The sequence below is a fragment of the Halichoerus grypus genome, chromosome 6 (assembly GCF_964656455.1).
Source record: "Halichoerus grypus chromosome 6, mHalGry1.hap1.1, whole genome shotgun sequence".
NCBI lineage: Eukaryota > Metazoa > Chordata > Mammalia > Carnivora > Phocidae > Halichoerus > Halichoerus grypus.
The window spans coordinates 133,498,768-133,511,241 of NC_135717.1; the positions used below are offsets into that span (position 1 = coordinate 133,498,768).

Below are 12,474 nucleotides of genomic sequence, written 5' to 3' on the forward strand. Positions count from 1 at the left end.
CTCCAGTGGAAAATATAACTCAATAGCCTAAGTGTCATTGGAATGAAAGAAATTATCTATAAATTAATTCAAATTTTCCTAGTTTTCAGTCAGTGTGGAAATTTGAGATCATGAATTTGAGATGTGGTCTACAGAGAGGAGTAGCTTAGTTTTTAAATATCCTTTCCTAAACTTGCATTATTTTAGATATTTATAATATTCATCCCTACTCTCTGCTCCAACTAAATATTACAACTTCTCAGTTCCAAGTTACCAAAATAAGCAGAATTGTTGAATGTTCAGTAGAAAGCACATATTTATGTTTGGTAATTTCAAACAGGTCAATGTGTTTTGGCAAAGCCACAATATGTTTATTCCTCCCCTGCTTCTTCCTGCTTTCTGACACACACTGACAATGACCATCTTCCAACATTATCCTTCTCTTTGATACTCCTTGTTGGCCTCTTCTTTCCTTTAAGGGCTTATCTCAAAAAAGCTATCTGTAGTTCTAGAAAAGAATATTAGGTGTACTTTGAGCTAGCTGCGTGATCATTCACTGGTTCTTTCATCTTACTAGGTTTTCTTCATATGTGAAAAGATGACACACTACAATGTCTAATGTTAAAAACTGCATGTTCATGTTTTCCTTTGGATGCTTAATAATAGTTGATGAGGCTAATGGTAAATCTAGCCCATTACGAGATATTTCATCATTAGAATGGTTGCAAATATCTGAACAGACCCTGGAATGATCAATTTATTAAAATCAACAGACTTGGCTTAAGATGTATTTAAGATGTAAAGTGACGTATAAAATGGATATTCCCTTTGGACAATAATTAGACCTAAGAAGGTCTAAAGCTCTCTGGGTAGACACGTGTTTTTCCAAATCAACTTACCACCAGCAACACCAATGGGTTCCCTGACTTTTGGCTAAAATTTCCAATCATCTTTAGCCCACATCTGGTTTTCCCCTGTGTTCCTTATTTCATTAAAGGACACTATATGCGTTCTGTTGCTCATGTCACAAACTGGGGTACCATCCCTGACTCCTTCCTTTTTCTTGGCTGCCTCACCCAATTCAGCTCCCTTCTCACAGATTCCTGTAGGTTTTCCCCATTTTTACTCCTACTATCTTAGTTCAGACCGTCATGACAGTTCCACAGGATTATCTCTAGAGCCTCCAACATACCCCTTTCTAATGATTCCTCCACTCTGCAGATAGGGTGATCTTTTTATAATTCAAGATAAAGTCCAAACTTTTAAATATGTATTAAGACTCAGGTTTCTTTTATACCTCCAGAGGCTCAACCTTTGCCCCTTCCCACCTTGGTTTCAATGCTCCAGTCAAACTGAACAATTTAATTCCCCCATGACAGCAAGGCTGTTCCTGCTTTCTGGAATGCCTCTTCACTGCCCAGTTCCTTCTTACCACTTCTTTGCCTGACCAGCTCCTATGTACTCTGTCTCAGTTTTGTCATCATATTCTAGTTTGAACACTTATCAGTAGTTGATGAGATGTGGGGTGGATCTAAAACCTTGTACTTAACCTTTTAAACTGTAACCATTTGTTTCCTGTAAGCTGCTTGAGTGGAGAACAGTGCCATTTTAGTAGGGTCTAGTTTATCAAAATACCTACTGAACAGTGAACAATAAACAGCAGGCTCACCATGAATTCACTTTGGAGTAAATGTGAACTTGCCACGACGTCCCTCAGCTGTGACCTTGTGAGTATTCGGCTGGCTGACTGCAGATACTCCATTGCCACCTTCTCCCGTGGGGTTGGGATCGCCACAAAGGGTTCGACATTCCCCAAGCTACTCATGTCCAGTGTAAGAGATACGTTGGACCCTCGTCTACGTTGGGGAAGAAGGTTAATACGTTTAGAAGACACACAAGTTATTTTGATAACACAAATTTGTCTTCTGTACATACATACTCACTATTCAGTGAGAACTTTTCCAGAAATAAGGACCGAATGTCTTTTTCTCTTACGGTACCATAGTAGACTATAGCAACTATCCATAGTTTCTTTATAGGAAACTGGCATTTTTGTTGTTGGAAATAAGTCTGAATTGAGAAAATACACTATAATTTATTAATGGGTATACTTGATACAAAAATAATAGGATGGCTAGTACTATTAAGTGAAAAATTCAGGAAAAGCAAACATCACATTTGAATTGAGAAATCACGTATAACACAAACAAACTTTATTGTTTGTATGTCTGAGAGCTCAGTATATAAATCATATAGCCACCTAATATTTCTGACATCGGTATACTGTACACATGATCTTACCGGACATAGGACGCTCAGAGGAAAAAAAATATTTTGGTTCACATTACTGCCATTGAAATAGAATTTAAAAGTTTTAAGATGTATATATTGTTTATAACTTCTGAGTGAATCCTTAAAAAATAGCATCCGTATCCTCCATTTATGTGTGTATGTACGCATGCATATATATGTGTGTGTGTGTGTGTATGTATTTATTTAATTCTGTGATAAACTCATAAGGATATTGAGGTCACAGACTCTTATTCTGAGTTATAATTTATCTTCCCTCTGTAATTTTCCTCTTCTAGTTGGGAGATGAGGTGGAGCTCTTCCAAGTTGTACAGGCCCCTTGTGTCTTGGATAGAAGGTATGAGTGCCTCTTACCAGTAACATTAGCTGTGTGGAACCAAGAAGTAAATATAAAATAGCCTGTGCAAGACTGAGGCTCAAAGTCAGAGATTTTATTCACAGAAACTATTAAATTTAAAGGGCCTTAGGTATGTATGAGGTGATCAAATATGGTGCCAAGTGGTTGGTGTTCCAAGGAAATGGAGAATAGGGAAAAACAGGTCAAAACAAATGTGAACAAAGACAGTAAGAGCAAATACTAGGCCCAGCATATTTCATTTGAAGGGTGCTTTACACATTTTCTATAGAGCACTACATCAGGAAATATTCACGTGGCTAGAGCTTAATTTTCAACAATGGAAAATTGGAAATATTCACATGGCTAGAGCTTAATTTTCAACAATGGAAAATTATTAGGACATACAACAAAAACCCTCCATTAAATAAAAGCATGTAAGTTCCTTCCTCTTATGAATTGATATGTAATGTCATTTTTGTTAATTTCTAAATAGTTTGTAATTGTAGTTTTAATTCCTGCTTTGGCTTGATGTTTATTTGTTTATGAATTTATCTTCCTTATTAATTTCTAGTTATAGTACATGCAAATCATCCAACTAATGATTGGACTTCTAACGTTTGGAATTTCTCAATTCTTTTTTTGAGACAAATACTATGATAAATTTTTCTAAATATTTCATAGATACTTTTGGGGGCAACTAGACTGATTACCTATTTATATCTATCTCTCTATAAATTTGGGGCACCTGGGTGGCTCAGTCGTTAAGCGTCTGCCTTCAGCTCAGGTCATGATCTCAGGGTCCTGGGATCGAGCCCCGCATCGGGCTCCCTGCTCAGCGGGAAGCCTGCTTCTCCCTCTCCCACTCCCCCTGCTTGTGTTCCCTCTCTCGCTGTGTCTCTGTCAAATAAATGAGTAAAATCCTTATAAATTTATCTATGCACATATGTGTATATATAACACCTTATTATATTATAATATATTATTAAAGATATTATTCCAATCTATTTTTTCCTACTGGATTTCTCAAAGCCTGAGATGTATGTGATCTTCCACAGCACTTGTTTTGTTATTTTTCTTTATATCCCTGATAATTTTTACTTTATATATTTCAGCCATTGTTTTATTTGAAAAGATTAATAATTACATCTTTACTGTACATTTTATCAACATTAAATATTTACTTTCCTATTAATTCTATGTTTTGCCTCACATCTGACTTTTCTTTCCAGTTTTAATGAGACAGAATTTTTGGACGGCACCATATAGCTTAAGGTAGACGGCATTATTAATTGACATACGTATATTGTGAAATGATTACCACAATAAATTTAGCTAACATTCATCATCTCCTATAGAAACAAACAAAAAAAAAGTTTTTTCCTTGTGATGAAAATTTAGGATCCACTCCCTTAACAGCTTTCAAATGTACCATACATCAGTGTTAGCTGCAGTCATCATGTTGTACAGGACATCATGTACATTACATAACTTATTATGTATTATTTGTCTTAAATGGAAGTTTGTACCTTTTGATTACCTTCCTTCAGTTCCCCCTCCTGCCACCTCCCACCTCCGACTTAAAAAAAAAAATTAGTATTGACATACCTGTTATATTTTTTTGCATGTTCTTGAAAAATCTTTTCTAGTTTTTTTTATTATGTTTAACTCTTTTGAATCACTGTTAGGGATTAGGGGATAGCATACTGGATACCCCATAAAAAATCACTTAGTTGATAGAAGAATGTTTGTCCCCCACCATATTGTGTGTGTGTGTGTGCACGCATGCTTGTGTGTGTGTGGGGGGGGGGCTGTTTTTAGTAATTGACAGGGCTCCTGTGGTTTTTGAGTAGGAGGTAAACAGTTGAGGAGGGTGAAGAGTGGTTCTATTCTCAGAGAAAGAATTTTAATCTACTTTTAGTGGGAAAGCAGTTTTTACAAGTTTCTCAATCCAGTTCCTCTGGCCTTTAAATTGTCAGAAATTCCTTCCTAATTCTGATAATACATTGTTTCTTAGTTTTTCGTGTATTTGTGAGAGTGTGGCTTTTGCTGGATTCATAGAGTTTTTTTTAGTAAGGAGTTGGGACAGGACATTTAAGGGACTGCTAATCAGATGCCATTTTTAAACCATTTTCCATCTAATCAATCTTCGGCCCCCAAAGACTATAAAGCATCTGCAGTCTGTCTATTGAGTGACACTCAGTGCTATGGTGGTTTAGTAGAAAGGGAGGTCTCTTCCACCCAGAGTGGTCAGAGATGTATGAGGAGGGAGCATTTGAGTTAAGCATTGGAGGTAAAAGTTCAATAGATAAATTTTCGGTAAAGAGTTATTTCAGGGAGAGAGGCCGACAGGAGAAAAAAAAAATGTGGAAGCAGGAAATGATAAGGCATCTTTGAGAAATGGCATATAAGCAGTTTGAGCTAGAGTTCAGTTGTATAAAAGTGTATTTTGGAATTGGGGGGTGGGGTTAGGTAGGAGAAATGAGAGAGAAGTAAGAGTCACAGACATAAGACTATGAAAAGCCTGCCCAAATCCAGAAAAGAGAATTTTGAATGTCAGCTTATAGAAACTTCTAATAGGGCTTTCCAGAGCATCCCCTGCCCAAACTTGGGGGATGAGAAGCCTCTGAGATTCCTCCTCTAATCGGTTCCATTTGACCGAGTGAGCAAAAATTCTGAAGATTCTGTGATAAAGTGAGAGCCATGGAAGCATTTTCATGCAAACTGACTTCGTAAGGAAGAATGACTTTTGTCTGGCAAGGGAAGGAAGAAAGGAAGCTAATATTTATGAAACATCTGTGATTTGCCAAGCACTGTTCTAAGCACTTTCACATATGCTATTCCCATCTCTATAACTGCTCTCTGAGGTTGTTACTTTCCCCCATTTTATGGGTGAAGAAATAACTCACTTAGGAACACGAACGGGGAAAAAAGATTCAATCCAAGTCAGAGCATGAGACCCAAGCACTTTCTGATTTGCTACCCAAAAGCAGGGGTATGGTGGGCAGATTACGTTAGACTAGCCAGTGCCTTACGTGGGGGTGGGGGCCAGCTGTTAGCGGGGAGGTCAAGACAACTGAAGTCTAATGTAGGGACAGTGTACCATTCAGAGTACGAATTCTAGCCTTACAGTCAGGTTTGTCTGGGCTCAAATCCTGCCGCTCCCACCTCCTTGTGGTGGACCTTTGGTCAGGCTACTTAGCCTTGTTGCAGCTCAATTTCTTCTTCTTTTGTGAGTGAGTAATTAAGGATACCTACTTCAGAGGCTTATTCCAAGGATGAACCCGATAGTGTAAGTACACTGCTTCTAAGAAGTATTGTCTGGTTATTATTTTGGGTAACAATGGAATAAAGTCTGATATGACTCTCACCTTCTGCCTCTCTAAGGGATCTATTTTAAGAGATCTTCGCAAAAACGCAATAATTGTTTACATTGAGATTAACTTTAATGTTTTGAAAGGAACGGACAGAATCTACACATTTGTCACTACAGAAAAATACATCCTTCTTGATAACCTATTTATCTTAAAATTTCCCTTTATATGGCAAATCCATTTCCCCCGAAACCTAAACAATTCCAGAACACTTCACCTCAACACCTCAGACAATGTCTCAAAGTTCAATTATGGAATTAACCAAGTATAAGCTGTTGACCTTGCAGAGAGCGTTCTTCCACAGAACAGCCCTTATCAAGATAGTGCTCTTCTACCCAGGCTGTGAAATATTACCATAGGATGTCATTAACTTGGAAAAATCTCTGCTTTTGTTAATTCTTATCTTCAAGGAACAAACAATATTTAAGTTAATTGAAATACAGTGGAATTAGAAAATCAGATCAGGAGAATCAACTTAAAAAATCTATCCACTTCTTAGTCATGTCCTGTGCTCGTAGAAGACATTAAACATACATCTATAAATGTTTTAAAGTGCTAATTCTTTTCATTATAAAAGTAACACATGCTCATTGTAGAAGATTTGTGGAAGTTAGAAGTTTAAAAAGGAAATTAAAATCTCTCAGTCACATAAACTTCACTAGCTTTTAAATTGACTTTTAAATTTTGCTATGTTAAGGGCAATAATGGCAGTGACTCATTGTTTTAAATTTTATTTCTTTGGTTAGAGATGGGGATAAATACATTTTGACATGATTACTGTTCATTTATCAGTCCTTACCTTTGAGAATTGTCTGTTCATGCTCTTTCCTAATGTTTACATTGGAGCATTAATGTATTTATTGTTGACGACTATGATATATAAGAAATTATTTCTGAGATACATGCATTGCATATATATGGTTTATTGTTGCCTTAAAACACCAAGGATTTTTTTAAAGTTATATTTACATTCAAACATATCAATCTTTTGTGTGTGTGTGTGTGTGTGTGTGTGTGTGTGGTTTCTTGCATTGCTTTAATAAATATAAATTCTTCTGGAAGTTTAATTTTTACTAAAAGTTAATTTTTAATCTATTTCTAATTTATTTTGGGGTATGGTAAAGGTGAGAATCTACTAGATTTCTTTCTCCCAAGTAGGTTATCAAGGTGTCTAACACAATTTACTGAACAACTTGGAGAAGAGAGGTGTTTTATCATTATAGAATATTAGGTTTTTAACCAGCTATTACTGACTAATGATCTGGAGGAGAAAATACCACTTTACTGAACTAAGAGATAGGAATTTGTTTCCCAGTATCCATAAACCAAAGTGGTAAGAAGTAAAGATAGAATCAGAAAGACATTTTAAAAACAAAACAAACATCAGAAGTTAAGAGAAAATACAAATTAAGATATGGGGGGAAAATCTAAAGGATTTAGAGGGAAAAAAAATCAACAGAAATAATAGGAGACCTGGACCTTTAATAAAAACAGAATGTGGAAAAAACTAAGAACACAAACTCTTATTGAGACTTTGCATCTCCTTTGTTATGTAACTCTGGACAAACTGTTTAGACTTTTGTATGCCTCATGATTGCTCTTGGACAAAAGGGAACATAATAAAAAGCTTTATCAAGCTCCTGCGGTAACACCAATTATTATTTATGCCAAAAAAATAAATAAGCGGGAGGAAATTCAAAAGATACCAATGCAAACAATTGAAGGAAAAAGCAAATTCTTAAGGAAAGGTAAAAGGAATGCAATAAACAGCATGCTAATTACAATTAAGTAAAAAGGAAAACATGTATAAATATTATGGCCCAGGGCCACACATCCATTTCAGCAAGAGCTTAATAAACAGAGCTCTGCTGAAATTGTTCCATTCTGCACCACTGCTCTTAATGACCAAGAAGTGGGAATAAAATACAGCTCCAAATATAAGAACACTACAATTGACTGTTAGAGTAACTCAAAATTAAGCATTTATTTTCCCAGTAGTTGAGGCTGTATGCTGAATTTTAGAAGCTGGGTTTAGGCAGAAGGGTTACAGTCTCCAGCCCTGGGGCCATGAGGCCACGTCTAATTCTCAGATACACTGTTCCCTTTGCGATGCCTTGCCCACGGGGAACAGTGAGACTTCAAGCCTGGCACCTCGCTTAGTACCAGATAAGGAATGGAAATGGGAGTCAGAGAATAAAAGGAAACAAATGATCATTTTGCCCGTAGTCCAGGAAGATGTACTTCTGAAATTATGGAATCAAGAAATTAAGTTTCAATGGGGAGTGGCGGTAGCTGTTTATCTTGAAGTATTTGAAATGAGAACAGAAAAATATGCCCCTAAAGATTGTTAAGAAGAATTTAGTCCAGAATGAAAGCGAACAGATTTGATCTTTGAGAGCTTTCCCAAGCTTAAGTCTTTTGTGGTCGTTGTTCTGTAAAAAATACAGGTGATTCATTCAGAGCTGTCTTTATAGCTATACACATCTAAATCCTGCATGTGAGAAGTGAGACCATTAATACTGATGTCCTCTCTGGATCTGAACCGTTGTGAGTCTAAGACATTCAGTCCTGCCTTTCCTCCCTCCTGGTGTGTTCCCTTTATAATGGTCACAAATCTGACAGTCTTGGCTTGATCCCAAAGGTGAGCTTAAGCCCCTCAATCTCCAACTTGATTTTTCTTATTTAATTTTGCTCCATTTGCCTGCATTTTCAGTTTTCTAGGGTACTTTTAAATAAAAAGAAAGAAAGAAAAGAAGTTTATACTCATTTGAAATGACAAAGGAGGAAACAGTGGTGAGATAAAGAGTTGAAGTCCCTTTACTATGTGTGGATTGACTGGCCCCCACAGTTCTTTGAAACTCCCGATTCTACCACTTTTAAGTTCCAGAGGTAATGGTATTTAATGAACGGTTTGCTGTTTCTCTCCACCTCTTTACCTTCAAATAAACTATATATAGTACTAACTCCCTTCCTGGATCACTTGACAGATGAAAGGGTAAAAAAAAAAAAAAAAAAAAAGTTAGGGAGTGCTAGGAGTTTTAAATTGTGGCTTAAATTCAAAGCTCCTGGAAAGTTAAATGTGACATAAATGCAGTGTTACTAATTTCTAAAAACTGAAATAAATGAATAGATATTGTGACCATCCATCGTAAAATTTCCCAAAGGAAATCCTGTAGGGAAGAAATGTAACAAGGATAAAAGAGACTAAGCACAGGCCCAGGAAGATGACAAATGAATTTCAGTCTGAAGCAAAAAGAAAATCTCACAACATAGAGAACATTTTTTTGGTGTGGGAATGATTGATTTTCCTACTTGAAAGCATCTATCTACTTCACTAGGTAGAATGCTGTTCTCCCTTTTGAGTGATTAGATGAAAAATTTTTGAATTCATACAATGATATCTGATCTTCTATGCATGTCTAGGACAAGGCAAAATTTACAACATCCTTCTTTTATTGTTTAAAAAAATAAAAGTCAGTGGGGTGCCTGGATGGCACAGTTGGTTAAACGACCGACTCTTGGTTTCGGTTCAGGTTGTGATCTCAGGGATGTGAGATCAAGCCCTGGGGAGGGCTCCACACTTAGCATGGAGTCTGCTTAAGACGCTCTCGCCCTGCCCCTCCTCCCCTCTAAAATAAATACATAAATCTTAAAAAAAAAAAGTCAAAACAATCATTAAAAAAATAAACATAAATTGAACTTGTTATATTTTTCTTGGAGCACTGACCTTGGAATGTGAGTTTAAACCAGTGCTCTGTGCTTTACTTAAGCTCTTAGGGACTCAGGCTACTTAATCTGTAAATGTGGATGATAATAAAACTCACAGGGTTGACTCACCTTATAAAAGTTAAAGAAGCAAAGATATGTGAACATTTCCAGCCAGTATCTGGCATGTAATACACATATGTGAATGATTATAGTAGTTAATAATGATCACATGGTAATTCTTACCTCACTCTACGCGTAAATAGCTGTGTGGGAGCTATATGGCATAAACACTGCTAAATATTTGAAGAAGGCTATGTTGGAAAAGTTGGTTAGTGATGAAAAGTCAGTGACAATGTTACATATACAAAATCAGTGGTCCTCTAAGTTGAGACCATTTTTCATACCTCGAGCCCTTAAAATTCTTACCTCATGTCCTTAAAGTTCATAACTATTTTTAGATCAAAAAATAATGCATATTCACTGTAGAAAACCTAAAACTATAGATAACAAAAACAAAGAAAAATATCCCAGAATACCAACACTTAGAATGACCGCTAATAACATTTTATGTGTATGTTCTTCAAGTCCTTATATGTATGTATGACAACATCTAGATTTTTACTCTACATATTCCTTTATGACCTGCTTTTAAACTAAATATATCATGAATATCTTTTCATGTTTTCAAATTTATTTAAAAACTATTTTCAAACACTGTATAGTATTCCATTTTATGGATGTTCCATAGTTTGTTTATCCAATACCTTATTTTTGGACATCAACTTGTTTTCAACTTTTCACAATTATAGACAAGACTGCAAATAAATAGCCTTGTATCTAAATGCTTATGCATTTCCATGATCATTTTCAGACTGAGGAGTTCCAAACACTGACTCAAAATCTCTGAGTTTGGAGAAGTCACTGAACACATGGAACATGGAAGAGGCAGGAAGGCTGACTCTTGGCGCTCACCGACATGGAATTAGCTCAGACCCTCTTCATCTATAGTTCAGACCTTTGCAGTAGCTCCCTAGCAAGTTTTCATAACTCGAAAGTCTCTTAGTCCGGTATGTTTTCTTCCAGATTTCACCCAAATGATGTCTGAGCATTTAAAATATGATAATCAAACTCTAGGGATTTTTTTCCTCTGAAACCTCTTAGCAATTTTTCCAGTATGTTTCCAATATATTCACTAGAAATGACTTACCCTAAAGTGTGAACTCCTTGAGGGCAAAGACTGCAATCCTCCCTCTGGATCCAGTCCTGAACACATGGAGAGTAACACTTTTGTTGTCTGTGTGTATGAGTGATTGTGAGTAATTAGATAAGGTAATACTGTGTGTAATTACTGTGCTATGATGGCTTTTCCAATCCTTCTGAAGATAGGAAAAGTGGGGGATCATGTTAGATAGAAGTTGGAAATGTAGAATGGAGATGCCATGCTTATCCATGTACAGTAAATATTACAGTTGATACTTAGTTTGAGTCTTATTTAAGTATCAATGAAATCTAGCATTAACATCCTAAAGAGCTATGATGCTTTTGTTAGTAAAAAAAGGAAAAAAAAAAAAAGCAGTGGTTTGCTTTGTAACCAAGTATGATTAATTTTTACTTCTTTTTGGCATTTAGTATTGTTTTGACTGTCACTCATGGTGAGGAGGCTGTTTCCTTTTTAACAAAAGAACAAAATGATAGTAGCTCTAATTTTAGTTCCTAAGTTTAGTTTTCCAAGTTTATATAATTACTTAAGAAAAAGATGATGCTGAATGAACATTAATAAGCTCAATGAAAAAAAACATTCTTTTTGAAATGAGAAATCTTTCTTTGACTTTTAGCTGATGTATACATACACATACACACAATTTCGTAAGTAACACAATACAATGAATAGCTCTCTCTTTAAGCAATTACCAAAGAACTCTTTTAGTAGTGAACGAAATAAATTGAGTACATATTCATGTACTTTCAGGACCAGAAATGACACTCATGACTATAATGATACATCAAGTTCAGCTAAACTGTAAAATCATCAAAAAATATACAATTCAACATAATAAAAATAAATACATAAAAATAATAAAAGATAAATTAAAAGAAAGAAAAAATACTTGGGCGCCTGGGTGGCTCAGATGCTTAAGCGTCTGCCTTCGGCTCAGGTCATGATCCCAGGGTCCTGGGATCGAGTCCCGCATCGGGCTCCTTGCTCAGCAGGGAGCCTGCTTCTCCCTCTCCCTCTGCCTCTCCCTCTGCTTGTTCTCTCTCCGTCTCTCTCGCAAATGAATAAATAAAAAATCTTTAAAAAAAAAAAAAAAAAAGAAAGAAAAAATACAACTCCGCTTCTTCAGTTTTTTGTTTTTCATCTGGTTGCAGTCCCATTTTCAAAAACTGAATTCTGAAATTCTTAGGGAAATCTAACTGCTTTTTAAGTTGACTTCTTTTTCAGTTAAAAACATTTTTTTTTTTTTACAATACATATGCAATTGACTTGGCATTAATTTTTCTTTTTTTGGCATTAAATGTATTTAATACATATATAATAAATTTTATGTTATAATTTTTATATAATATATGTTCTATATAATATGTCATTAAATATAATATATTATATACCACTGAAGTATAGTTGACCCACAATGTTACATTAGTTTCAGGTATACCAGATAGTGATTTGACAACTCTACACATTATGTTAGGCTCACAAGTGTAGCCACAAGCAATGAAGGGGCAATTTTATACCTCAATAGCACAATACAACATTTAGCTATAAAA

At 35.7% G+C, this 12,474-nt stretch overlaps 1 protein-coding gene and 1 long non-coding RNA gene across 7 annotated transcripts in view; one reads left to right on the forward strand and one right to left on the reverse strand.

Annotated features, from left to right (window-relative positions):
- Positions 1-12,474, reverse strand: part of PTPRR (protein tyrosine phosphatase receptor type R) — a 241,183-nt gene that overhangs the window by 43,619 nt on the left and 185,090 nt on the right. For all 6 annotated transcript variants that reach the window (XM_036119313.2, XM_036119315.2, XM_036119317.2 and 3 more), the window contains one exon: positions 1,649-1,835. In XM_036119313.2, the coding sequence (XP_035975206.1) occupies positions 1,649-1,835 (187 nt within the window). The remainder of the gene's footprint in view (positions 1-1,648; positions 1,836-12,474) is intronic.
- The window catches only part of LOC118552700 (uncharacterized), a 65,655-nt gene that overhangs the window by 10,030 nt on the left and 43,151 nt on the right, over positions 1-12,474 (forward strand). The window lies entirely within an intron of this gene.